This window comes from Haplochromis burtoni, unplaced genomic scaffold (genome assembly GCF_018398535.1).
Source record: "Haplochromis burtoni strain Fernald_Lab_line unplaced genomic scaffold, NCSU_Asbu1 Contig_75, whole genome shotgun sequence".
NCBI lineage: Eukaryota > Metazoa > Chordata > Actinopteri > Cichliformes > Cichlidae > Haplochromis > Haplochromis burtoni.
Window position 1 is genome coordinate 1,743,664 of NW_024582436.1, and position 25,874 is coordinate 1,769,537.

Consider the following 25,874-nt stretch of genomic DNA (forward strand, 5'->3'; position numbering starts at 1 on the left):
AGTGTACCTCTGGTGCAAATTACTGACCTCTGTCATCATTTTAAGTGGGGGAACTTGCACAATCGGTGGCTGACTAAATACTTTTTTGCCCCACTGTATGTGACAGATACCATCAGGTTCCATTTAGAGTATGAACCAGGATTTCATAAAAGCTGAAATGATCAATTTCCCCCAGATGCTTCGACTCAGTCGGTTCTCTTCTCAGGGGGTGTTATTTTGACTGCTGGCACGGATCATTAACGCACAGTGTCCTTTGGCTTCTGTGCGTAAAGCGCTGAGATGGTCGCTCGTTCCCAACTCATATTTAATGCACAGGGCTACCAGTTTGAAGGGGATGGTTTTACACGGAACCACGATCCTTGCCTTAATATAACCAAGTAGTTTTTAGCGCGAAAACCAATCAGGAAAAAAAACGTTAAAAACGCTGGTCTGCAGGAGGACAGGCCTGCCACTAAAAAAATTGGACCCTAATCTCTCTGCCATTGCAGTCACGACTGCTGCGTCGAGATGTCGAAGGTCACCTTCTGCGTAACGGCTTTGACAAAATCACGTCATATTACTAGAAGGCACTGAGGTACCTACGAAGTTCTAGCCACAGACCAAATTAGTACATTAATTGAATTTTGAAAACAAAAAAGTTGCATCCACTCTGAATTCAGTATAATGTACTAGAAAATAGTCCAAACGCCCCTCACCATCACGCATATCCCCAAATCCTTATATCTAATATTTGTGTTGCCAACGCAAACACACAAAGCCAGAAGCAGCTTTGCTTCTTTTCTGTCGATCAGTTAATCGACCAGGCGTCATTGTTCCAGCCCTATAATCTAAACATCGCATGCAGTCACTCCTAGTGCTGCCAACAGGCTGCACGATCCTTTCAGGTTTTTCATTTTAACCTCTGAGGATTTGGTCCAAAAATATCAGTATAAGCTGTGCAGAAAACCTGCCTGTGTGTGACTCGAATAATCCCCTGAAATTCGAGAAACACCACCAATGACGTGACCTCGGTGGCCGCGATCTTTCCTATTTATAGCTGTCGCTTGCGAATCGTCTGTTTAACGTCCCTATCTCCCAGCGTGTCGACCGCAGGCCCGCTACTGCTGCTGCCTGAGCACAGTGCAGCAGCGAGCGGCGCTTTAAGCGCTGCGATCCGGCCCCGAAAGAGTTAAATTAATCTCTTTCTCTACCCTCGCTCTCTCTCAACACACACACAGGCTGCCACCGCCCCAGATAACAGAGGGGCGCCTCTCCCCAGCCAGCCAGCCTCCGCTAATCGCAGTGGCAGGAGGGGGGAGTGGAGTGCCGGCGGCCTCTCACAGCGCTGGGCTTTTTATTGACGCTGTCTGCCTGTGTGTCTGTGTGTGTGTGCATGCTTGTGGCTGCGTGTCAGAGCGAGAGAGAGCTATAAAGAGGTGTGTGCTTGTTTCCGTGCGCGCGCGCGCGTGTGTGTGCGCTCCCAGCCAGCAGCGGAAAGCAGGCAGAGGCGGGGAACTGGGAGGGTGGGTGGCGAGGTTATGAGCGGAACTCGACAGAGGCCGACAGACGAGAGAGAAGGAGGGGAGGATGAGGAGGAGGGGAGGGAAGGCAGGGAGGGGGGGGATCTTTCTTGTACTGCGCTGCTGAGAGCCGCCACCGCTTCTCCTTCCTCTCAGATAAGGTTCGTTTGAAGGTTTTCATATTCTCCAAAAAAAAAAAAAAAAGCGAGAGAGGGAGACGGGTCTGTTCAGTGTTCTATGCGCGCGCATTTGGAAGCGGGGATTGCCGTTTCTAATCCCCACCACCCCATCCAAGGTCGAAATAAGAAATGCGTGACAGGGATCGCATTTTTTTTAATGTCATGAGCCCACTGATTGATCGCATCGATGAATTTAGCAGCCCTATTGATTAGGGCTTAATCTATAGGTTAATGTCTCTCAGCGCTCCAATTATTCTCTCTCTCTCCCTCTCTCGCTCGCTCTGCTTCTCTCGCGAGCAGCAGCATTTTGGCTCGGAGCCACGCTCGCCCTGCCGCGCCAGGCTGTAATTATCCCCGGTGAGGCCGCGCTAACACAGCGTGGCGCGCCTGTGGGGAACCGGTTAGCCCTACAACACCGGGGTGGGGGGGCAGCGGTGCGCGCATGTGCGTGCCAGAGCGTGTGCGCGCGCTCGTGATCGTGCGCTGGTGTGGCACAGAGGGAGAGAGAGAGCGGCTTCTGTGTTGATATTTCGGTAGCCTGTATCAGAGCGCATTTCGAGTCCTCGCACGAACCGCGGAGCTTTGAATTGCAGATTAGACAAAAGTGATTTAAAGCAACTGATGGCGGGGCCTTACACTTAGGAAGGAGAGGAAAAGAAAAAAAAGTCACGATTAGTTATTAGATATGCAAATGAGCCCCCCTCCCCCCAGGTGTCCACGCTTTAGCGCAGTCACCGTTTTTAAGGTGAACTCGAACAAAGCAAAACATCAGTGAGTGTGGACTGTCGTGAACGGCGTGCTGCAAGCGAGCATAGATCTATTGATTGCACACGTGCACATGTCCGGGCTTGTGCGTGCTAGCGAGTGTTCAGGCAAGTTTCTGTGTTTGAGTTGCAGTAAGCGATCCATAACGATCTGCAGGTGGATTGTGCTGATTAGTACCGGCTGCTGTGGACTGAGCTGCGTGCAAAGAGCTTCCTGCAATCTGAGCCCGCCTGCCTAACTGGAGTGTGTGCGTTTGTGCGTGCGTGTGTGTTGGCAGTGAGCCCCCTTAAAAAAATGTGTGTCGGCGCTGTGTGGCTTTATGTCTCCGTTTTTAGGCAACTGACAAAACGTGCGCCGAAGGTGCACATGTGAACTCACCATGCGAACTGCGTGTTTTGCCAGGCCGCTGCTGCTTCAGTGTCTGATTGCAACAGCAGATGGCTGGATCGCTGTGACCCCCCAGAGTGCAACACTTTCCACACCAGGATGCATCTGTGTCTGCGCGCGTGTGTGATCACGCTGTTTTGGTTCTTTTAACAAGATGCACACGTTACATGCGTGCTTCTCTGACATGACATAAAATGGCAGTGAGAGGAAGGCATCACGATTTAAAGCGGGATGTTTTTGTCACTCTCATCCACTGAGAGGGTTTTCAAAGGCACATGCTGTTCTCGGGGCTGGCTTTTCATACCGCAAAGTTCACACACAGCCATAAAAGTGAGGCCATTATGAAAAAAGAAAAAAAAGGGCTGGACTTGCTCTCCCCAGACCTGTTTATGTGTCTCCCTCAGACTCTCTGTCAGCGAAGGTGTTTTTCTGGAGCTGCAGCTGTGTGTTTTTGTGTCCAGCGCCAGAAATCTGGTTTGGCCTGCGGTTTCTCCCAGCAATATTCATCCTAATCCAGTTTCCCAGTGAGTGATGGAGAGAGCCACTTGCCATCAGCGCCCCTTGAGTCAGAGCTGGAGGGGAGAGAAGAGAGAGGAGGGTGTGTGCAGTGATGTCTGTCTTTCCAAAATACCCTCTGACTTCCTTTTTCCTGACTCTAGACTCTGTCACGTGAGCACTGTAGGTTTTCCATATTTGTAAACGATAGAGAATTCTTGGTGACTTTGTATTAAATGGAGCCTCATAATAAAGCATACTGTCGGGACGGTTGGACAGTTCTGAAAAGTAGCCCGTCGAATCCCTTTATAAGCCAGTATTTACACTAACAGCACAAACAGCCCGTGCTTTGCTAGGAGATCTCAGGGTTGCCAGGTTGGATCCTACCTGCAAAAATCTGGGCAGCAGAAGTAAATGGGACATATGGTGCAATGTGGCTGAACGTGTAGAGCATGACACTCACTTTGCCAAGGCTAAAGATGGTGTTATATGTAGTGGGGGGAAACAAACGTTGGCATATTTCTTTAGCCTGGAAAGAAACATTTTAGCAGAACCAAAATCTGGCTACAGAGCTACGAGGGCAGTTTGTCACATGCCAGCTGCCGCTTGTAACTACATAAATAATACATCTTAACCAGGATAGTCCAGAATGCGTAGTTTAGAGTCTCGGCTTGCTGTGTTTGATGGAATAAAAAGATTATTGTGCGTCCTGGGCCTTTTCTTCAAAGTGTTATTGCAATTTCGTTACCTCCCTTAGATCCACAGGAAAAGTGGAGGAGAAAGCAAAACACCAGCAGTGACTGAATGTTAAAGTTTATCTTACAAGTCTCATTCAGCCAAGTTCATTATCTTCTTTTTTTCTTAAGAAAGACTCAAATATTGCCTAATTCTTCTATTCTTGTTTAATGTAATCCATTCATTGTCATGCTCCTAAAACCAACATGAAAAGTCTATTGGATGGTGTGTGTTATGTGTTACACACAGTCCCATCTGTCAGCAGCTCCTGTTCAGCCTCTCCTAAAGTGAGGTATTTGAACGACAAGCTACATCCTCGCCAGCTGGTGAAATAGGAGTGGGCAACAGCTCCTGGGAAACCGTGACGTGAACCTGCTCTGTGGCAGTGAAGCTTTCTGTCATCGTTAACCTTCAAGGTCAAAGGTGCCAAGCATGCGGCCTGTGGGCTCAGAAGTGGTCCGCTAATAGGTCCAAATCTGTCCAAAGTGTGAAGCTTTCTAATGAAAGGCAGAGGAGGATGTCAGGACTTCTCATTGCATTTTTCTTTTTCCTGCACCAGGAAGTGTTGTGTTGCAATCCAAACAAGAGGTCTGAATCATTTTCATTTTTCAAACTTTCCTGCTTACAAAGATAATAACCACGGCCTACCATAGCAGTGGTTACACCATAGGGCCGTGCCCACGTGTTTCACTGGGTCACAATGGTGTTTCATTGTAATGAGAGCAAAGAGCCCATCATACTTCTGTTTCTTAACTGTTTCTTCTGTTCCTTCTTTGTGGAACCAGCTCCCAGTTTGGGTTTAGGAGATAGACACACTCTCTGCTTGTAAGATTAGGCGTAAAACTTTCCTTTTTGATAAAGCTTATAGTTAAGGTTGGATTTGGTGACCCTGAATCCTCCCTTAGTTACACTGCAGTAGGTCTAAGCTGCTGGGGGCTTCCCACGATGCACTGAAAATTTCTTCTTCACCCACCTCTTTTCACTCACTACGTGTTTATACTGCACTTTCTGTGTTTTCAGTGTGTCTTTGTACTGTCTCTCTCCCATCACACCAAACCAGTTGCAGTGGATGGCTGCCCCTCACTGAGCCTGGTTCTGCTACAGGTTTCTTCCTGTTAAAAGGGGTTTTTTTTCTTATCACTGTCACCAAGCTCTTGCTCATATGGGGATCATCTGATTGTTAGGATTTTCTCTGTATTATTGTATTATCTATACCTTACAGTGTGAAGTGCCTTTAGACACCTGCGCTTGTGATTTGGCCTTATGCAAACAAAATAAAACTGAAGTGGATAGAGCCCACTCTAGATGAAATTTTAGTTTATGTTCTAAATGTGGCCCGTGAACTTAAATGACAACTTAAATGTCAGAGTATGGCTTCATTTTGCAGTCACATCAGTAGTGATTTGATTGGAGTCTTGTTGCAGCAGCTTTAGAGTTATGTCAACAACAGTGCATGACTCAGTCCCGTGCTACTTTATCTGATAAAAGCTGACTCAGATTTAGATTTCTTTGCCAGACTTTTTCTGCTTCTTTATGAATGTTTTCCTGTCTCTCTTCTCTCACCATCAACTGCTCAAGGCAGACAGCTTTCCCCTCCCCGAGCCTGCTTCTGACAGAGATTTTTTCCTGTTAAAAGGGAGTTTTTCCTTCTCGCTATTGCCAAGTGCTTGCTCACAGGGTATCATCTGATTGTTTGGCGCTTTCTCTTTTCTTTTGAAGGTCTTTATCTTACAATATAAACTACCTCGAGACAACTGTTCTTATGATTTGGTCCTGTATAAATCAATCTACATTGAATTGATTATACTTTTTCAGGTTCTGCAGGGCAACACCTGGTGCGTCAGTGGACAAGCATCATTTAAGTGAAGCAAGGCGTTTCCTTTTTTCACGCTATGCTGAAATTATTCTGAATGCAGCCTTGTTGTACAGCAGCACCAGCATAGACAGTTCACTAACTCAAGCTTTTTCATTTGTCTGAAGACACACAGGCGAAAAAGAAGTGTTAAAAAAAGTGTGTCTGGTTGTACATATGTGGTCATAAAATGAAGGAAGGAACTGCAGAGAGGTTTAACCAGCTGAGACTGAGCAGAGTAACCCGCCTACCCCACTTCTTGCCAGATGTTGGCTGAGATGCACGATTTTATAGGTTGTTGACCAAAAAAAAAGAGAAATAAAAAGCAATTAAACCATTTTTCCTATTGATTAAACATTTCAACGCGAATGACAATGATTTTAACACCTCGCAAACGGCGCTTTCACATCGAGTTGGTTAAGCGTGAACACGGGGCTCAGCTGTCTTGTGGTTTAGCAGCTGTGGTTGCAGTGGGATAGGTCTCATTTTTGAGAGGTACAGGTGGAGCTGATCAGAGCAAACGTGCCCGGCAGTTCACCCTGAAGTTATTTAGGTTTGGGAGAAAAAAAATAAAAAAATTAAAGGCTCTTTAAATTGCCTGCAATAGAAACTTGCACCATGGGTTTTTCACCTCGAGTTATGTCCAGCCTGAAAAAGCACTGCTCTTGTCGCGCACCCAGCTACCTTTTCTTTTCATTTCACAGAAGAAGCCCTTCTCTCAATTCCACGTGCTCTGACGCCAAACTTTTGGCCTTTGCGATGAGTTGAGCTTCTAAACGCGTCCATATGTGAATGCTCTGTGAGCTTTGTTTATTTGTGTGTGACTGTCTGGTTTAACTCCTACTTTCAACAGCTGTGGCAAATGCAGCCAGACCTTCCATTGCCAAGTCTCCCTCTTTTCCTACTCCTACTCTGCTTCTGTCTGTCTGTTTTTCTGTCTGTGTGTCTGTCTGTTGGCTTTCCTCTCTTTCTGCCTGGAGCTCTCTCTCTCTCTCTCTCTCCCCTACACACACACACACACACCCATGCAGGCACACGATCCACACACCTCAGGCTTGATATTCATAGCCTCCTCCTCCTTTACTTGACATGGGAGCCTTAACAGATGTGCCCCAGCCTTGAGCAGCTTCCCCCTCTCTCCCCCTCTTCTCTCTGTGTCTTTACTGCCTTGTGCTTCGCTGATTTTACCTTATCTCATCTCAGGGAGAAAACGGACCAAACTGGCATTTAATTTGAAAATAAAACAGTGGAGTCAAAATTAGAACATTCACGAAGAAGTGGATGAAATAAGGAAGCTAAGAAGATGCTGCTGTTAAAAACATAACCCCCCATGTATGTGTGGTTAGGTTAGAGTATCGGGCCATCTTAATTACCTTCACTCAATCAAGAGGCAGAAACTGATTTACATGCATATATGTAACTTTTCGTTATGTCTCTTTATATATTTAAACATAAATGTCCCTGTATCTGTTACCAAACTGCACATTGAGATCTAGAAACCCAAGTTCTTCATTGAACTTTTCCTTTAGTCAAATACCTATTTTCATTTTTCATCACTGAATTATTCTCGGTTAAAACCTCAGCTATTCCTGTTTTGGAGTTTCGGCAGCTCTCGTGTGTGTGTGTGTTTCTGTGTGTGTGTCTCTTTGCGCGTGCGCGCGCAGTGAGTGCCGTGAGCTGGAGGCTTATGGTAATTGCGGTCTCCCGACTGGCCTTCTGGGTAGAGCTGCGCGAGTGGGAGTGGAACGAGCCGCACGGTCTCGGCAGCGCTCATCCATTCTGTGCGGCACTCCCCGTACAGCTCCGTGCGTCCTCGGTGCGAACCGAGGGCTCCGACCGGGCTGTTGTCTACGATCCTCGAAGGAAACGCGCGGGACGGAAAGCTACGCGGAATAACCTTCAGCAAACCCTCTGCGACACAGATTCCGCCGTCGGAGAGGACATGGAGTGACGGAGAGCTGGAGAAAGGGGCTTTTTCCGAGGACGGCGTGCTCCGCTGAAACCCAACATGGCGCTGCTGCGCGGTACGGCCGAGCTGAATTAATTTCTCCGCGATTCCGCCGACCTCGTCACCTGTATCCTTCAGGGGTCCGGGCCATACGGCGCAGTGCTCTCCGACTTAAAGGACCTTAACGGATTTTCTTTAGTGGATTTCTCTGTATCCTGCCGTTTGTTTTTGCTCGGCGCAGGATCTTTTTTTGTTTTTGCTTTATGGAAACCCAAGTGACATTTTCAGCAGCAAAAACTCCTCTTGAAACATAGTGGAATGGAAGAGAGCTGCTTGTAGACAAAAGAATAAAGACCCAAAGCTTTATATGTAAGACTTGTTTTGTTTTATGACAAGTGAGTAACCTGTTAGGCACTTTTAGTTGTTTTTTTTCTCCCTCTGGCCGGGATCGTCTGTCTCCAGCGGACAGGACCGTGACCGGGCAAGTCTACGTACGCACGGATCGCTGCCCTTCCAGTTAACTTGAGAAAAAAAACAGGGGGGGAAAGAAGAAAAGAAAAAATAAGGCGTGAGTCGGGGCGCGCTGAGCACGGTTGGAACTTGCACCAATTAACCAGGTGAGGCAATCAATGGCAAATCAGAACCTATTTTCCTTAACGTGTGTCTTTGATGTGAAATCCCTCGCGTGACGATCGAAACGTGTAGCGCTGTTTTTTAATGGCAGTATAACGTCCAAGGTGTTTTAAATTATCCTGTGTTTTCATGTGGTGTTTTTTTTTAAATTAAAAACAGTCCCCTCGTGGGGCTGAATCTAAGCGCGATCGTCCAGTGTTGTGCGCAGACTGGGGAGAGGATCGGCCACTTCTAAGAATAGCGCATAGGGTGGTCTTTGTGCGTTTCGGCGGGGCAGTGGCATGTGGTTGATAAATAACACACACACACACACACACACACACACACACACACACACACACACACACAATTATCCGAGCATGAGTTTGTCCTTTTAACAACTGCCCTGTCAAGCTGATAGAGGTGAGAAGGACATCCCAGAGATTAGCGAACTTGAAAGTGGCGCCGTCCTCGAAGGTGACTATTCAGGCTTTTCGCACCCTGTTGTGTGACGAAGAGCGCGAGTGTGCCTGTGGGGCTGAGGGTAGGTAGTGTGTGTGTGTGTGTGTGTGTGTGTGTGTGTGTGCGCGTGTACGTGCGCGCACACGGGAGCTTCTGCGCTAAACAAGGTTACGGAATCCAGCCTCGCCCTGCCAAAGGCGAGCGAGCGCTGCTGCTCCGTTTATGCACAGTTCAGTTCAGTTGGAGGGCATCCCCGCGGTGTGTGTGTGTGTGGGCTGTTGGTGTGCCGCGGAGTGTGTGTGTCGCGGGGGAGGTTTGGTTTGGACGGAGTGGACTGATAATCTCTTGTCTCATCAAAGGTATAGCGCTGGGGGAAGAGACGGGACGCGGGGGCTGCACCGCTCACCTTCGTGTCTACTTGATGGAAACCTCTTTGTCTCTCGCTCTCTCCCCACTCACACGCCGAGTCTTGCAGGTGTTTTCGGATATGACTTTGCGTTACACTCATACAGGCACACTTGCTGTATGACTAGGCTTTGCAATGCAGGGGATTATTCTTTGCGCACGGAGACTCGTCGTAGCGCCAGTTTGGATCTCTCCCCCCCTTCCTACCATCTCCACCTCTCCTCCTCCTCCCGGAGCTCCGATACGCGCTGCTCTCTTGCACAGAATGTGTCACCGGGATGCTTTCACTTAGAAAAAAAACCCCCAAACACTTAATAATAATAATAATAATAATAAACTTCCCGTAATTATCGGTTTCTTTCTCTCTTCCCCCCCCCCCCCCCCCCCTACACACACACACACACTCCACTTCACTGACTTACACTGCGCTAACTTTAAAAATCGTTTTCGCCACCCTCCTCACGCTGTTGTGCGCGACGTCAATCGGCGCGATCCGCTTCTTCCACTATTGCAGTTTAATTGAAAATAAGCGCCGCGAGGCGCGTTGGATGCGTTCCAAACTGAGTCGTCTTTTACCTCGCGATTCTTTGAAGCTCCTCTGTGAGCAACGCAGACTGCGTTTCACGCGCGTTTATGCGAAGTGGGGCTTTTTGTTTTTTTTCATTTATTAGAAGGTTGATGTTATCGGACCACATTTTCCACCGCAGACAAGACGGTGAGAGAGATTCGTATCTGGGGAGTTTTCCTTCCGTGCTGCCCTGCCTGCTGCCTGTCCTGGAGCCACGCATGCACTAATTAGGGGACGCTCTCTTAGGACGATCGATGTGCCTCATATTGGCTGGCTCCAGCTCATTGACGAGCTGAGTGAGTGAAGCAGCTACTGAAAAGACCACTTCAGCCCCCAGCAGCCAACCCGCGCAGGATAAACGGTCGAAGAAACGCTTGCAATAATGCGAACGTCTGACGGCTGCCGGCAGGCTGCAGGAGCAGGATGGGACACTGTAAAGGGGTGGGTGTGTGGGTGGAGGGGTCAGTTTCAGGGGGCTTTGAGTCAGAATAAAAGAGCTGTTTATATATAAATTAAACGTCGGTCTTACTTGGGATGGCAGAGAAAAGATGGACAACTGGAAGGCATTTATTTGAAGTTAAATGTGACTTTGCGTGACAGTGGGGCTAATTGGTTACTGAAAGGGTATTTTTAAGTTTAACTTCTATTATAATTGAAATAACTGTTCAACAACTTTTGCTTGTGTGTTCAGTGATGATCTCAGGTTTAGTCCGACTTGGGGGTTTTTTTTTTCTCGGTGTCCAAATAAAAGTTGAGCACGGATTTCATTGGGCCCCGTGGAATAAACACTATCTGCACAAACTTGGACGGCTGCTTAGTTTGATTCATCTGCAATAGAGTCTGGTTCCCAAGCGCTGCGCGCCGTGGAAGCCTAAAACAAATACTTCGCATTTGTGTGGGCCGAGTTTATTTTTAGCGAAAGCTCGTCGGACTGTTTTGCGCATCATTTTTCCACTGTGCGCCGCGAAGTCAGTGTGGGACTGATCTGTTTTCCAGGTGTCGGAACACAGAAAGGGAGGGCTGCTTTCGCTAGATTGACATACTTGAGTTTTCTCTGTTTCACACAAGAAGACTTCACACTTCTTCCACAAACAGTGTTGTATTGCCAAGGCCCATTAGCTGTCAGAGTGCGGTTCAGTGCCACCCCCCTTTAGCAAAACAGGATTGCATCTGGTGCTAATTTTATTAATTAGACATCATTTAGAATCAGAAACGTGCAAAGAAAAGAGGGGGTTTATTAATTACTTTCACCTTTGCCAGCGTCACCTCGCTTGCATACGTGCAGCCAATTCATGTGCAGGTTTTTAATCAGCAGAGGTGGGGAAGTGATGTGTGAAGCATTAAAGACATTTGAGCAGGCAGACGTGGAGAAATCCGCAGTTGTAAAAAGCACAGAGGTCCGTGGGCGCACAGTTCACCTGGAGGCAACAGCAGCCTCGGGGACTGCCGGACTTATTGTCCCGCTGAATGATGTGTGACAGCGTGTCAGCGTATTGCCCCGCAGGGGGGCTGGAGATCTGCTTGCCTTTAAGAGAATAGAAACAACCCTCATCACCTCCATTTTAAACCAATTAACCCCCCCGGTGTTTGTCCGCTTCTAATCCGGAATCAATAGGGAACACGCGGGGAATATTGTGAGCAGAGAGAGCGTGTCATTACAATCACGGGACCCGCTCCTGCTTATCAAACCTTCTGAGCTCTAAATAGTCCGGGGGGGAATTCGTCAAAAGAAATGCCCTGTGTCCCGGTAAACATCCAGACAGAAATATGAAGGCGCTCTTATTCTTGTCGCGCTCCTTTGTGTGTGTCTGTGTGTTTGTGTGTGTGTGTCTCTCACACGCATGGATATAAAACAACAGGCTCGTCGCTGCCGGCGCTGCACTCGCTGCTGAGGCGAGATGCGTGTGAACAAAAGCGGGAGGCACGGCAGAGAGCCGAGGAGAGATCGGTTTTCCAGGCGCTGCGCAGCTCCCGGAGGAGACGTCACGGTTTGATTGAAGCTATGCTCCATGCTGGCCTCCCGGGACCTCGCGATGAAACGGGAGAACCCACCCTCCCCTCCGCCTTTTCTCCCCCTTTCCCTCCTCCTCTCCCCTCTCCACCCACCTCTCGCTCTCTCTCTCTGAGAGAGAGCTTTTTGTTTCGACGAGGTCTGGAGCTCACGGGTCACTTACCCTCCCACCCCCTCTCTCCACTGCTTTACCCAGAGAGAGAGAGAGAGAGAGAGAGGGGGGCACATAGCATTATTCTTTCCTCTAGCAGCTGCTTTCTGGCGCCGATGACCCAGGGATGTTGGTTTAATAGCGATTTTTTTTTTTTTTAGACATTTGCTTATTTTACAGCAGCGATCGCTGATAAATGTCATCAGTGGTGGCTTAATGTAACGTGAACGAGTGGGGGGGCTGTAATTAAAGTCTAAATCTCACTCTGAATGGATTTAGTTTGCTGACCTCGCTCTGGCCCGCGGTGTGATTGATTTAGCGGCAGAGTGATGATGACACACCTCACCTCCTTCCTCCCTAGTCTCTGCAGGCTCGGTCTTGAAGCTTTTTTTTCCTTCTCTTTTTTAGACCGCGTTGCGCCTCGGGCATCTCTGACGAAATCCCACAGACTCTTGGCAACGCAGCATGTTAATAGCGACAGGAGTTTATTACGCCGACAGTCTTCAAAGCCAGGAATGCGTCATGCGCTGTCTGCACGTAACATCGCACGAGCCTGTGTCGGCCGCGGAGCTTCTGACCTCGAGGTGGGGAGGGTGGTCACGTGGGTCGTACCGTGAGGGTAAACACTTAATTGTTTCAGCAGAGATTGTCTGGCCTAATTTACAGGGCGCAGTTAATTAAGCAGCGCGTATGAAAAGAGGCAAAACATACTCTTGTCTCCGTTTGCGCGAAACACTTTGGAACGTCAGCCTTTGGAAAGTAGCGAACAAATAGAGGGCACATGAAAGAGGATCATTCCTTCATCATCATGTGCTTTTATCAGAAACACATGAAAGCAATGCCAGCGTTTCCAAAAACCTCCGGTAAACGCGGGCCGGCTCGTGCATGCGCATCTCTGTTACAATCGGGTCCTTTGGTGGCATAAAGAGCCATTTAGTCCTCATTTGGCCTGGGATGAATAGAGCCAGTTCAGCAGCCGCCGCCCGAGCCCTGGTGACAGCACTGGAGGGAGAGCGAGGGGGAGGGGGGCTCACAATGTCGCCGTTGTTGACGGCCGTGTTGCTGCGGGGGGGAACTGAACCGTGCACCGACTTGCGTGCGGCTGTGCAGCGGCCCGGGAGGACGCGGGGGGCCCTTGTTTACAACTGCGCCGCTAATAATGTGACAGCTGAAGAGGCGCCGCCATCTCTCCTTCCAGCTCCGCGCTCCGGCAGCAGCGCGCCTCTCCTCCGAGTCCCCGCACAACATTTATCTCCTCCATCTCCTGCTCACTCCCCCCTCCCCTCCCTCCACTTTGCGCTCACAGCTCTGTTAAATCTGAAACTACAGCGAGAAACAGCGTGTCAGCTTTCCATAGATTGCGCAGCCTGCGTTGAGATGATCAATTGGTCCATTTGGCACGCGTCGGCTCGATAATCAATAACCATTAAAATTGGGCCGGCGTTCTCTTCCGAGGTTTTTTTCCCCCCTTTCCCGGCTCATTACGGTGCTGGGTGTTAATGCTGGGGATCGGGTGACCTGAGGCTGTGGAGTTTGTAGCCAGACTGTAGTTGCTGTTCACGTGTTTTGCCGCAGATGTTCTCCGCTGTGTGCGCAAAAAAATTCCTTTCGTTTTGAGTGCGCGTAAACACACCGCCGTCACGGTGATCCCGTGTGTGTGGTGGTGGGGGTGCGTGTGCGTGCGCGCCCGCATTTAATCCATGTTTATCCCCACCCCACCCCCGTCGCTGCGGCGATTATCCTGCGTCACAGTGCATTTTTTTTTCTTTTTTTTCCAAAGCTGATCGCAGCTCTGCCGCTTCAGAGAGTCTGGCAAAGCTCCAGGGACAAAGAACGAGAGGGCGCCTATGTAGCCTACATTCTCCCCCGGCGCACAGCAGAGACCCGCCACCCGGTTTCCTCGTTTAGTCTGAGAGAAATTCAACAACAGGGTCGCGCGGCGGGCTGATCGTAAAAACGGAACAGCCGTGCTTAATATATGCCCCAAGCTCTTTCACTGAAACGTTTCTAGGCGGTCATTTATCAACTTTTAAAAGGAGATGAGGCCTGTACACGCGCGCGCGCGTTATTGGTATGCACACAACCACTGCGCTGCGCGGGGAGAGGCCTCAGCCCTGGAGGAAATGATGAGTGGTGCCGGCGTTTGTTCTGGTGCGCCTGCCGCGGGTCACTGAGAGTTCAAGTCGCTGTCATCGGAGACGGGAAACAAAGGAGGGAGAAGCGGGACTGTCTTCTGGCTCTCCTCTCCTCCCTCTCTCCTATTTTTTTTCATCAGTCTGTCTCTTCGGCTTTGTTTACAGCTGCTCCGTTGAAACGCAGCGCTGAAACCAGGTTCCGCTAAAAAACACCCGGTGGTTTTCAGTTTAATGGTGCGCGTCGGGGCTGCGCTCCAGCGGTCTGGTTTATAAACGCAGCAGCACAGACCGCTGCCCTCCCCTCCTCCGCCTGCTGCAGGCCAGCGTGATGGATTGGACGGCCGTCGGGAGTTGTTTGTTGCGCAAACTATTCTTAGCCAGTGGGGTTAGGCGTCAACACGCTGCCTTTTCCCTTCTCTCCCACCTCCTGCTTTTCTTTTCATTTTTTTCTTTCCATCTATCCACTTACAGTGAGAAAGTATGTCAGGACTTACTCCCGGAAAATCCTCAAACACCTATTTTACAGGGTTCTAATGACACCTTATCTGCTCGCGTCGTGATAGCCTGTGGGCCCCGATTTAATCTTTTCCTGCCTGCACACGCGATGTGGATGTGAGCTGAGCAGCAGGTTTTAAAGCGTCTAAAACAAACACCAGCCCATTTATCATATTAACATGAACATATGACTATATATCCCACTAATGTAGGAGGCAGAATGAAAACTTTAGCGTTTTCGTGCAATTCTGAAGTTCATCCGGGAGACAGTCCGCAGACACGCATTCTCCCTCTCAGCGTTTATCAGGTGCCTCATCCTGACTTTTGCCCCGATACAACCTCTTATCTCGGCCCTGGTGCTGCTCATTTCATCTAAAAATAGTCTAGGTAGAGATAGTACTGTCATAAAACGCTCGATCTCCAAGTTGCTGTTTTTTCCTTCCAGAGAAGCTCAGCAGATTTATGTGTTTATGATAGTTTTCTTCCATTTGGACAGAAACGCTGGTAAAGGTTTGGAAGAGGGTGTTTTGTGTCCGCTGCTGTTGTAGCTGTTTGCTCTGGTTGAGCGCAGACTTTTCAGTGCAAGCGCAACACGATCCGCTTTTTGAGAGCGGCACGCAGAGAAACGCGCTGAGGAAGGAGCGGTGTGATTTCTGAACAGCGTCCCCGTGCACTGACGAAACTCCTGCAGCTGAACACGTGGTCGTGCACACGTGCGTATACACCGTCTCGCTTGTGCCCACGAACTCTCACACACGCTACCCGTTTCGCTTCCGACGCGGATGATGTTGACGGTGGACTGGCGGCGGAGCTGTGGCTTAGGGTGGTGGTGGGGGAGGATGGGACAGGGAGAAGCCGTGTCGAGGGGCCCACAGCAGGCTGATTAATGTGCCCCGGGTCACGGCAATAAAAGTGGCGTGCCAGCGAGGCGCAGAGGCGTTTTACTGCAATGATCGAGGGGCCGTGTTTCTCTGCAAAGCTTCATTTTCCCCCTCTTTAAAGCCTCTTCTCTCTCACCGTCTCTCACCGCACTCCTGTATGTGCTTGCTTACCACGGCTGCCCTTCAGAAAAAAAAGATTTTATTTTATTTTTACCGTAATTAGGGATCGAGTCAGAATTCAAAGTAAAATATTTCCCAAATCGTGAAAAGGGGATCAAATTTAAACATTTTTTTTCATCCTTTCATCTGTTTGATGGTTTTATTTCATTTTTAATCTTTTAGGGAAAAGCTGTTAAGATACCACATGACCCGTTAAGGGTCCGAAATATTTCATTAATATCTCTATTTTGACATTTGCGCATTTAAAATCTTTGAAACCGTGTGTGTGTGTGTGAGTGACACATTGTTTTTCAGGGCATTGTGATGTCACTCAGGCAGTAACGAACATGCAGGGTTGACGCCGGTTGCAACTGCTCTTTTAAGAAAAAGTCCTCGCTCTTCGGAAAGTTTCTGTACATTTGCTTTCGCAGCAGTTTAATTAAATTAGGCGTGTTTGGTTCTTTTCCCCCTTTTGAAATCGAACTCATCAGCACCCAGCTGAGAAAAGCACAGGTTTAGCAACCAGTTGTTGAATCTGTTGTCTTCAGAATTTGTTGCAGTAATGAATAATTGATAACCATCCTCTTGTAACTTCTCACATTTTCCCTGTCATTACAAAAATACAACAACAACCCTGTTGTACTCTGGCGCTTTAAGAAAATTCTAATCTATACTAAACAGAAGACATTAAAGGACGTTTCACACAAACGGGGGTCTTATGAAGATTTCTTTTTCTTCTTCTTTTTGTCACTACCTCTGGGGTTTAAAAAAAGTTTCCTATTGTCAACTTAATTTTTAAAATTTATGATTTATTTTTCAAATCTATGGTTTATTAAAAATTTTGCACAGTCGTCTCTTTTCTCTTGCTGTCTGATATTCTTTTTGTGTGCTTGTGTGTGCGTGCGTGTTCTGGTGTGAGTGTTTGTTGATCTGAAGCTCTGTGTTGGCGGGTGGTAAATGGTCTCCCACCGAATTGGTCTGTGATGCATAATCTTCCCTCGCTCTGCTGGCTGAGGCAGCCGAGGGGGCAGGTCAAAGAGGGCATAGAAAAACCAGTGTGTGAGGAACGTGACTGAATAGATGCAGCTTCACAGTGCACGTCTAGCCCAAGGGTGGGCAGGTTGGGGGTAACGGGAGGGGGATATGGGGATGGGGGAGATGTTGACAGATTAGAAGGGGCGGGAGTGGGGAGCCCACACTGTGCTTTCATCTCTAGCAAGCGCTTCAGTGGACAGTGCCATTTTGTTGCTCTTGCCTCGTTTCACTTGCACATCCCTGGACTGCGTTTAATCCCTGTTTAGCAGAGACACATTTGTTTAAGTCTTGGTAAGAATTAAAATGTGTTTCCTCTTTTGAAATCTTATGAACTCGCTTTTTTGTAATTGCTTGTTTGGGTTTTTTTTGCTTTTGCAGCAGCATTGCAACACAGCTGCGGTGCATGCCTGCATGTGTGTGTGCCTGTTTGTGAGTGTGTGTGACGGAGCCAAGACACTGACAGCTAACTGTTTGCTCATCTCCACAGGGCAACATCTGTTCGTGATGTCGATGCTGAGGCACAAACCAACCTGGAACTAAGACAAGGGAACCATATCGCACGAAACATGGCAAGTCCCCGTGCTCATCCCCATGTACAGATTGTACTCATTTGTCGAATAAGTCACTTTAGCAAAAACAAGCCAAGATTTTCTTTTTCAATCTTTAGTAGTATTTTTTTCTTTTGTTTTCGTGCTGATGTCAGGATAGTTTTATTTTTTATTTTATTTTATTTTTTTTGTGCTAATATATACTTTTTCCTTTGTTGCTGCAGGTGGATGCAAGGTTGACGCCCCTGGCAGCAATGGGGCTGGACCGAAGCACTCTTTTACACGATGGGCTTCATCTCCATGGTGGGGTTGTGTATCCAGGGATCAGAGCACTTCAGGCAGAGAAGGGCAGAGAGGCGCCTGCACTTCCACTTACTTATAACAGGGATGGACTCCCAGAACTCATCTACAAGCCTGATGGCCCTCTGGACAGTCGTAAGACGGCGAATGGATACCTAGGCCTCTATAAGGGCGCTCATCCAAGTCTCCACAAGCCCGTGCTGGTTCCTGGAGCCGAAGGTCTCGGCTTGGAACGCAGAGTAGGGCCTGGAGAGAAAGCATCGGAACTGGGCTTGGCAAGTGCTGGTGGCAGCTACCTCCGCATGCCATGGCTCAGCCCTTACCCCGAAGCGAGCATGTATCCCTTCATGGACACATCCAAGTATGCAGCTCTAAACATGTACAAAGCCTCTTTGCTCAGCCAACCCAACCCCTATCTTCCCCAGCACCTGGCCTATCCTTCTCTGTGTGCAGCCCAGGGAGGCAGTGTTACCCCTGCTGCAGCGGTCTCTGCTGCTGACAGGCTCTATTATATGCCTCCCTATCCTGCTTCACCTATCTCTTCACCCCTGGTGGCACCACCTATGAGGATTCCTGCAGTCACCGTGGCCCCAACATCACTGGTACACTGCCAAGACAAGGGGCTTGGTGTTGCACCTCCATTTGCACAGCAGCTTCACCAACCCTCACCTCTTTCTCAGCACCATCAAGCTTCTATAGACAGGGACCGCTCACCTAACAGGAGTATCAGACCGAGCAGACCTCCGTCCAGGAAGGGCTCTAGCAACAATATTAATACAAGTAGTATTATTACTAGTGGTATCAGTAGTCTGCCTACTGATTCCTCTCCTCGTGTTTCTTCTCGCCTGCCACAACCTCCCCTTCCTCCTGCTCTCCTCGACAATTCACTGGATTTGCAAAGGCCGGTTGCCAGGATAGGGCAACCGGTGTCATCCACTTCCTCAATATCTGCCTCATCCACATCCGCACAGTCCATTCCTCTTACGTTCTCTGTTAGCAGCATGGCATCAGAGCAGCCCTCTCCTGCCCGACCCAGCTCCCACAAATCAAGGCCAAGAGATGGGGCCCCTGAACCCAGAAATGCAGGAGTTGAGAAAAGACCCAGCAGGTCTCCCTCCAAAGCCAGCTCTGAGAGACCAGCTCACCAACCACAGGCAACCAAAGACCCAGCAGAGAAGCCTTTGGATTTGTCTGGAAGAATGCTAGACTTTGGATTGCCCTCCAATGGATTCCCAGTTAAGATGGACACTTCAGGTCCACGTTATGGACTTCCCCCTAACAGAGAGCTCTTAAAAGAAAACCTTTCCCCTTCTCCCCATCCACATTGTGTGGTCAGCAGCACTTCTTCAAAGGTCTCAGACAGACCAGAGATGATCAGCACTTTACACTCCACCTGGGTCGTACCTAGTCCATCACCTTCTCACGCACAGCACACACCGGGCCTGCCCACCTCCCCGAGACCTAATACAGACCTGGGTCTTTCACAAACTAAAGGCTCTTCACCCTCTGTTATCAAAAATAAAGGTCTGGAGAGAGTACTCCCTCAGCAACGTAGCTCATCCTGTCCAAGGATAGAAGAGCCCAACCACTCCTCGACTCAACCATCTGGCACTTCTGTGGTCAACTCCAGGGCTCTTTCTCCCAAACATAATGGTGAGTGGGTCAAACACAGCCCCAGCCAGTCAGAACATCCACCAGCTGCGGGTCACCACAGAGAGGGAACAGAGAAGCCCTCCCAGACCAGTAAGAGAGCTGAAACAACCCCAGATGTGCCATCTTACAAGAGGCACTGTGTAGAGAACGGTCATCCTCCTGGCCATCTTTACCTTCCACAGAATGAGGCTTATCTAAACCACAGCTTGGCTTATGCCAACAGATACCTACCTTACCCCATCACAGACAACATGACAATACATTCTGTGCCAATTGGAGGAAAAGGCCCAGTTTACCCTCACCCAGTACTGCTGGGCAGCAACAGCCTTTATCCAACCCACCTGGCAGCAAAACACCCTTTACCATACCACAATCTCCCTGGTCCAGGAGGAGAATATCTCACTTATAACTCACAGGAGATGGCCCATCCCTTGATGCAGACACACTCTGACAACAAGCTGGCAGAAAGGGCAGATGCAACACTGAAGTCCCGGGGACAGGAGAAATCTCGGGGAACTGTTGAAGAAGGTGGAAGCCACAGAGATAACAACAGTGGGAAAGAGATAGGCGAAGGAAACCAAATGAAGCCTGACAGGGAAGCTGGAGCACAAGGACAGTGTGGCAGTCAAAGCAAACACCCCTCTTCCTCTTTAACATCCAGAGAAAAGATTGTCTGCATTGACCTTGTACACTCAGACACAGATATGGAGACTACATCATCAGGCTACAAACAACATTCTGCCGAGACCAGCACCAAGGCTTCCCAAAATGAATGTTGTCATAGTAACCAAAATCTCACAAAGACTGAGTATGAACCAAAACACCACCTTTCCCTTCCTTATCCAATCCACTCCAGACAGAGCCCTAACCTTAAGCCCAACCACAGTGACAGACAACCAGAAGCTCCCTTTGGGAGAGCAGAGGTTCCCCAGGACACTGGCTGTGCTGGGGCAACATCTAGCATATCCCCAGCTTCTCCGTGCCTGGTTGCCCAAGCAGAGGAGAGCTGTGAGGAGCAGAGCCCCAGCCCAGACCTTGAAGACCAAGATCAGAGCACCTTGCGCTGTGCTCGAACATCAGGGGAGCGCAGCTCTGGTAGGGACAAAGGGGACAGGGGGGACAGCAGAATTTCTCGCCTTACACAACACTGCACAGATATGGTGAAGAAATCAGACCTGGAAAAAGTCCCCAAGAGAGAGACTGAAAAAGAAGACAGTATTGTTGACCTGGGGGAGTCTCAGGGAGAAGGGGATGAGGAAGAAGACGGTAGCCAGACTTCATCTAAAAACTCTCGTAGATCCAGCCTGGCCAAAAGGATTGCTAACTCCTCAGGCTACGTTGGCGACCGCTTTAAATGTGTCACCACTGAGCTATATGCTGACTCGAGCAAGCTGAGCCGTGAACAGAGAGCTCTGCAGGTAAGGCTGCAAACAACTGTGCACGTTTGTGTATACATGCAATACGTAATGAACTGGGTTTAAGATAATTGATGGGATGGGGAGAGGTTGTTATGAGCAACTTTTCTTATGTGCAGACATTTCAGACATACTTTGATTTCTAACATCCACACAGGAATAAAACCTCAAAGGCCACTCTCAGTTTTCCCCTGCTGCAATATTCAGATCAGCCTATAGAGCAAACCTTGCATGGAATTGGCATACTTTGCATACAATATAATTGCTGTCACGCTACTGTCCTGGGCGTAGATTTGATTGTCCCTTTATAGTTTATCATTGTCTTAGGGATCTGGCCAGTCGAGACCCTCCTTAATGGGGTGGCAGTTCAAAGGTTAACCAGAGCTGCCATCTTTGTATGTTGATTAGTGAGCAGCCATTGTAAAGGTTATTTCTGTGCGTGTGTGCGTGTTTGTGTCTCCGTATGTGCTTGTCCTTGTGTGACTGCCTTGGGGCTAAAGCATGTTAGTGCTGAGTGTGCTAAAGAGACATGTACAGTAGTTTGGGAGAATGACTGTGGCACCCTCACAGTTCACACTGCCTTTGGCTACGCTTAACCCCAAGGTTAGGGCCAGTGGAGGGCTTGCAGTGTGCTTAACAACCAACAGCTGCCCTCTTCAGGGTTTCTCTAAGGCTTTCTGCATGCCCCCATCTGCCATTCACTATCCTCACCCAACCCACCTCCCTCCAATGGCCTGTCCTGCCTGGTTGCTGTCTAAGGTCATAATTCTCCTCATCCCCGCTCCCGCCATTGGCTAAAATACCAGCCCTCCTAACAAAGATCACATGACCTCTATAAACATACTATTACAGTAGTATCACCTACATTTAGCTATTATCCACTGTCATTCATACATGCACACTGAGCTATTCATTTCAAACTGTTTATGTCTTTTGGGGTTGCCTTTTGCTCAATGCTGAGCACAGAAACACAAAGACACACTATGCTATATTATCCACTGGCTCAGGGGCAGAAATGTTAATAGGTTGCACATGTCTGTCTATGTTGTGAATGCACCCTAGAAAACTGTGGTTTTTGTCTTTTGTCATGCTTGTCAATCCACAGCTGCAACTCAAAGCTATCAAACACTGGATTTCTGGATGCGTAAAAAAAAAATCAGATGTGGTCTGCTTGGATCACCCCCCTGCCGCCAAAAAAAGAAAGCAAGCAAGACAGCTGAAACTGAATTGGTGTCATCAATTATACCTCAAATGCCCGTGTTATTTCCATTCAGATTTTCCAATTTGTCACTGGTGCAGTTCAGAGATTATTTGATGGTTTTGATGCAGTGTTAATTGACCTGTTGATTCACTTTAATTTGATTGTTATTTTTGTTGGGATTGTGGCTACCTGTTCTGTGTAAAAGAAACATGTGGAGAAACGTAACGTAAATTCATTTATTTAAAAAAAAGAAAAAGAAAAAGATGAAATGCTGGACAGATATATTGAGCCCCCCCCCCCCCGTTCTAATTGCTTAGATGGAAGTCATATCACGAGAGGGGAGTAATATAAGTCAACCTGCAGCTAACTGGGAGGTCAGTTCTTTACATTTCTTATCACATCTGCCTCTGACGGGCTCTGTCTCCTTTGTACTGTGTATCGCTGCACACTTCTTTTTTTATTTTTCCCCTCCCCACTCCCTTCTTTCCTTCTTCCCTCCTTTTCATCTCCTCTCTCCGCCTCAGGGCTTAGATGTATATGTTTCCAAGCCATGTTTATGTTTCAGGAAGGGAGAAGCCAGGATTTAAGCCCCAGAGCGCATGGACTGACAGTGGCTGCAGTAGTCTAACCTGTGTCTTGACGCCGTGCTTGTGATTTATCTGTCCTCCTTTGTGTCCTGCGTGTATTTGTGTGCGTATGTGTGTTGTGAATGTGTGTGTGTGGGGGGGGGGGGGGGGGGAGTGGGGGGAGGTTAATTCTTTTGGCATATTCTTCTTTTGTTTTTTAAGACGATGTGATTTCTCATGCTTTTTTTTTTTTTTGCTTGTGTAGCTGTTGAGGCCAGATTTAGGCTTAGAGAGGTGCGTGTGTGTGCGCGGCATGGGCAGATGATGAGTGGTTTTCATGGGTTTTCTCTGCATTTTTGTGTGTGTATGCACAGCGGGCAATGATGCGGTTCTCGGAGCTGGAGCTGAAGGAGAAGGAGGGCAGCGGTGTGTGTATGACTGCCTCGGCAGCAGGACGGGAGCTGGCAGACGGCCAGTGCGGAGAGAGAGTGCTGGAGTACTGCCAACACACCACCAGGCAGGGAGAGAGGGAGGGTGAGTAACCCAGCACCACACACACACATATACACAAGGCATGCACACACATACATGCAGACACTCTGCAAATGAACACTCACAAAAAAAAGGGACACGCACGCAAACAATAAGAGCGTACACACTCGCTCTCATGCACTTGCAGCAAATGCTGAGGCAAGACCGGGTCACTCTAAAAAAAGACACTCTTCCACTCACACACAGAGACACAGACACACACACACAAGCGTGTCCGTGTGTGCACGCACTTTTACACAAGCTAGGCAGCGCAAGCCAATGAGCGGGCAAGAGAGACAGCGAGGGGGAGTTTTATTTTCAAGAAGCCTTTTGTGCTTATCTGCGCAGAGAGACGATGGCGAGGGGAGGGCAATGGGGGAGAAGGAGGGGCAGGGAGTGCGTGAGTTGAAAATCTGTGTGGGGGGGCGGGATTGGTGGGTGAAAGCGGATGGGAGAGCGCACGGAAGAGCGGGGGGAGATGGGAGCGGGGTAGTTACATTGGCTGGCAGCCCAGCTGTGTGTTGGAGCGAGGGCCGCAGCTGACTGTGAGCCTAATTATGGCATGGAGAGAGACAGAGAGGGAGTCGACGACGAGAGAGGGGAAGGAAAAGGAGGGGGGGGGGGTAGAGTCACGCTCTGTGTGAGAAGGGCGTGGTGCGGTCATGGAGGGGGGGGGGCAGGGAGATGACGAAAAGAGGGAGAGGGAAGAGGGATGGGAGTCGCCATGCACAACATGTGCGCAGGATGTTTTCGTGCCTCTCTCTGCTGGAAGTGTGCACGGCTGCACTGAACCATCAGGCCGCTGGCTCGGCTCGCATCAGATTAAAAAGTCTTTACCTCATCAAAGTTTTACTGCCTGTCTTTAAAGCAGAATAAAAGCGGGCTGGTGTTTAACTGGCATTCTCGCTCCGTCAACCCCCACCAACCACACCTTGTGTCACCCTGTTTCCCTGCTTGTTTTCTGTCTGAAATCTCTTCCCGTGTGTCTGCACCCTTCCCATCATCTTATGTTTATTTTTCCTCTGTTCGCTTCATGTCCCCGTCTTCTCTACTTTGCTCAGGTGTCCGGCCGGCATACACAAACAACAGAGTTCCAGTCCTTCAGAGGTGTGGAGGGCAGAGGGAGCCTTTGTCCCATCCTCATGAAGCCCAAGATGGGGCCAGAGGTCCGGGCCAAGGAGGGCTAAAGGATGGTGTCAGGAAGGGGATGAAAGAGTGCGAGGAAGGTCACTGTATGCCACCCACACTGACGCCATCAAAGGGCTTTCCCGACGAGAGGACTAGCCCTGGCTTTGGGGTCACCAGGAAACGCCCCCTTGGCCTCAAAGCGGAGGACGAGGACACAGAGATGGAGGGAGAAAGGGTGATCCACTTGGAGAAAAGAGCCAAGCTTTGTACGGGTGAGAATTTCACAAACACGCGTGCATCTCGCATGCCTCAAATAGCATCCCCCTTCTGCTCTTCATCCGCTTTCCATGCATCCTTAGAATTCCGCCCAGTTAGTTTTCCTTCACCGTGTGATGCCGAGCATCGTTTCATCCCTTGTTCTTTTTTTAAAAAATCCCACTTTTATTATCACTACTTCCATCCCAATCAATTCCACCTCACATCCGTTCCATCACAACACGCTCTTCCTCCCCTTTCCTGCTCTCTGTCCTGTGTTTCGCTCTGTGTGGCAGCCAGCTCTGAGAAGTGTTTAATCCTGCCTTTGAGCGGAGTGCGAGAGAAGCGACGAAGAGGGACAGCTATTCCCTCTGTCTCTCTCTCTCTCTCTCTTCTTTCAGCACTGCCGTTCCTTCGCTGTGCTTACCCACCCTCTTCAAAGCTGCTCTTTTCTTCTCTTTTCATCTCCTTTCTTTTTTCCCTCATCTGTTTGGGTTTCCTTTTTATTTCTTTTCTCGCTGGCATGCGGTATCGTGCTTGTTCTCCTCGGCACTGGCAGACGAGTCAAATACCCGTCCCCTGTGAATTTCATGGGGGAGAACCCTCCCTCTGCTTTTCCAGCCTTTATTGCTTTGTTTCTCCACCCGACTCTTGACTTCTCTCCCCTTTCACTCCGCAATCTGTCTGCTCTACATCCTGCTCCCTGCCTCTCTTGCCTGGGTGTGTGTCACATGTAAAGCTTAGATGGGGTTTTACCAGCCATAAGAATGTCCTGATTAATGGCCTTTGTTCTTGGTGCTCTGTAGCTTGCATGTCAATATCTACAGTAGTTCTGCACGTTGCAGACGGTAACAATGACGGCTTTAGAAAGCAGAAAACCTTTTAATCCAAATGTCAACTCAGAGACACTTAGAAGAAATCTTTTAAGTAGCTCATAATGCACTTTTCAGACTACCTAGCGTTTTTTTTAAATGACCTTTTTATAATAACCGAGGCTCGAGAGCTTGCTCTTCACATCTTTGCATCGAGGTTTAAACGCAAAAACCATCAAATTGTTGCGTTTGTGTTCATCTGCAGACGAGCGTGAGAAAGCCAGTGCGGACGACGACGACGACGAGGAGGTGCGGAAGCTTAAGGTCTGCATAGAGCTCAAGGGACTGCGACTCAGCAAGCCCGCCGCGGGCGCTGCTTCACCTGATGGGTCCCAAATCAAGCAAGAGAGGGCATGGCCTCAGCCCCGATTGGTTAGCCCTACCCAGGGCCTGCGCGAGCGCAAGATCAGGCCCGGTGAGCACGAGGACAGAGCCGCGGCGCAGCGAAGCGAGATCAACAGGAAATGGGGCTGCGAGAAGCTGCCTAATGGTAAGAGTGAACCACCAGCCGTACAAACCGCCGAGTTCAGCTAGGGTAACGGAAATCTATCTTTGGCTCACGTTTCACTTTCTTGTTGAGCAGTCTGTCTTTAGGGGATTTCCCAAAAGCTGTCAGGGAGCACGAGGGGGG

At 48.9% G+C, this 25,874-nt stretch overlaps 1 protein-coding gene across 2 annotated transcripts in view; it reads left to right on the forward strand.

The window, feature by feature from the left end:
- Positions 1-6,934: 6,934 nt before the first annotated feature.
- The window catches only part of bcor (BCL6 corepressor), a 33,842-nt gene continuing 14,902 nt past the window's right edge, over positions 6,935-25,874 (forward strand). The window contains exons 1-7 of one of the 2 annotated variants that reach the window (XM_005935104.3): positions 8,338-8,477; positions 17,262-17,343; positions 17,547-20,693; positions 22,209-22,265; positions 22,832-22,991; positions 24,050-24,388; positions 25,449-25,733. In XM_005935104.3, the coding sequence (XP_005935166.1) occupies positions 17,341-17,343; positions 17,547-20,693; positions 22,209-22,265; positions 22,832-22,991; positions 24,050-24,388; positions 25,449-25,733 (3,991 nt within the window). In that variant the 5' untranslated portion in view covers positions 8,338-8,477; positions 17,262-17,340. Of the gene's footprint in view, positions 8,478-17,261; positions 17,344-17,546; positions 20,694-22,208; positions 22,266-22,831; positions 22,992-24,049; positions 24,389-25,448; positions 25,734-25,874 lie in introns of both variants that reach the window. The other variant, XM_005935105.3, reaches the window with a different exon arrangement.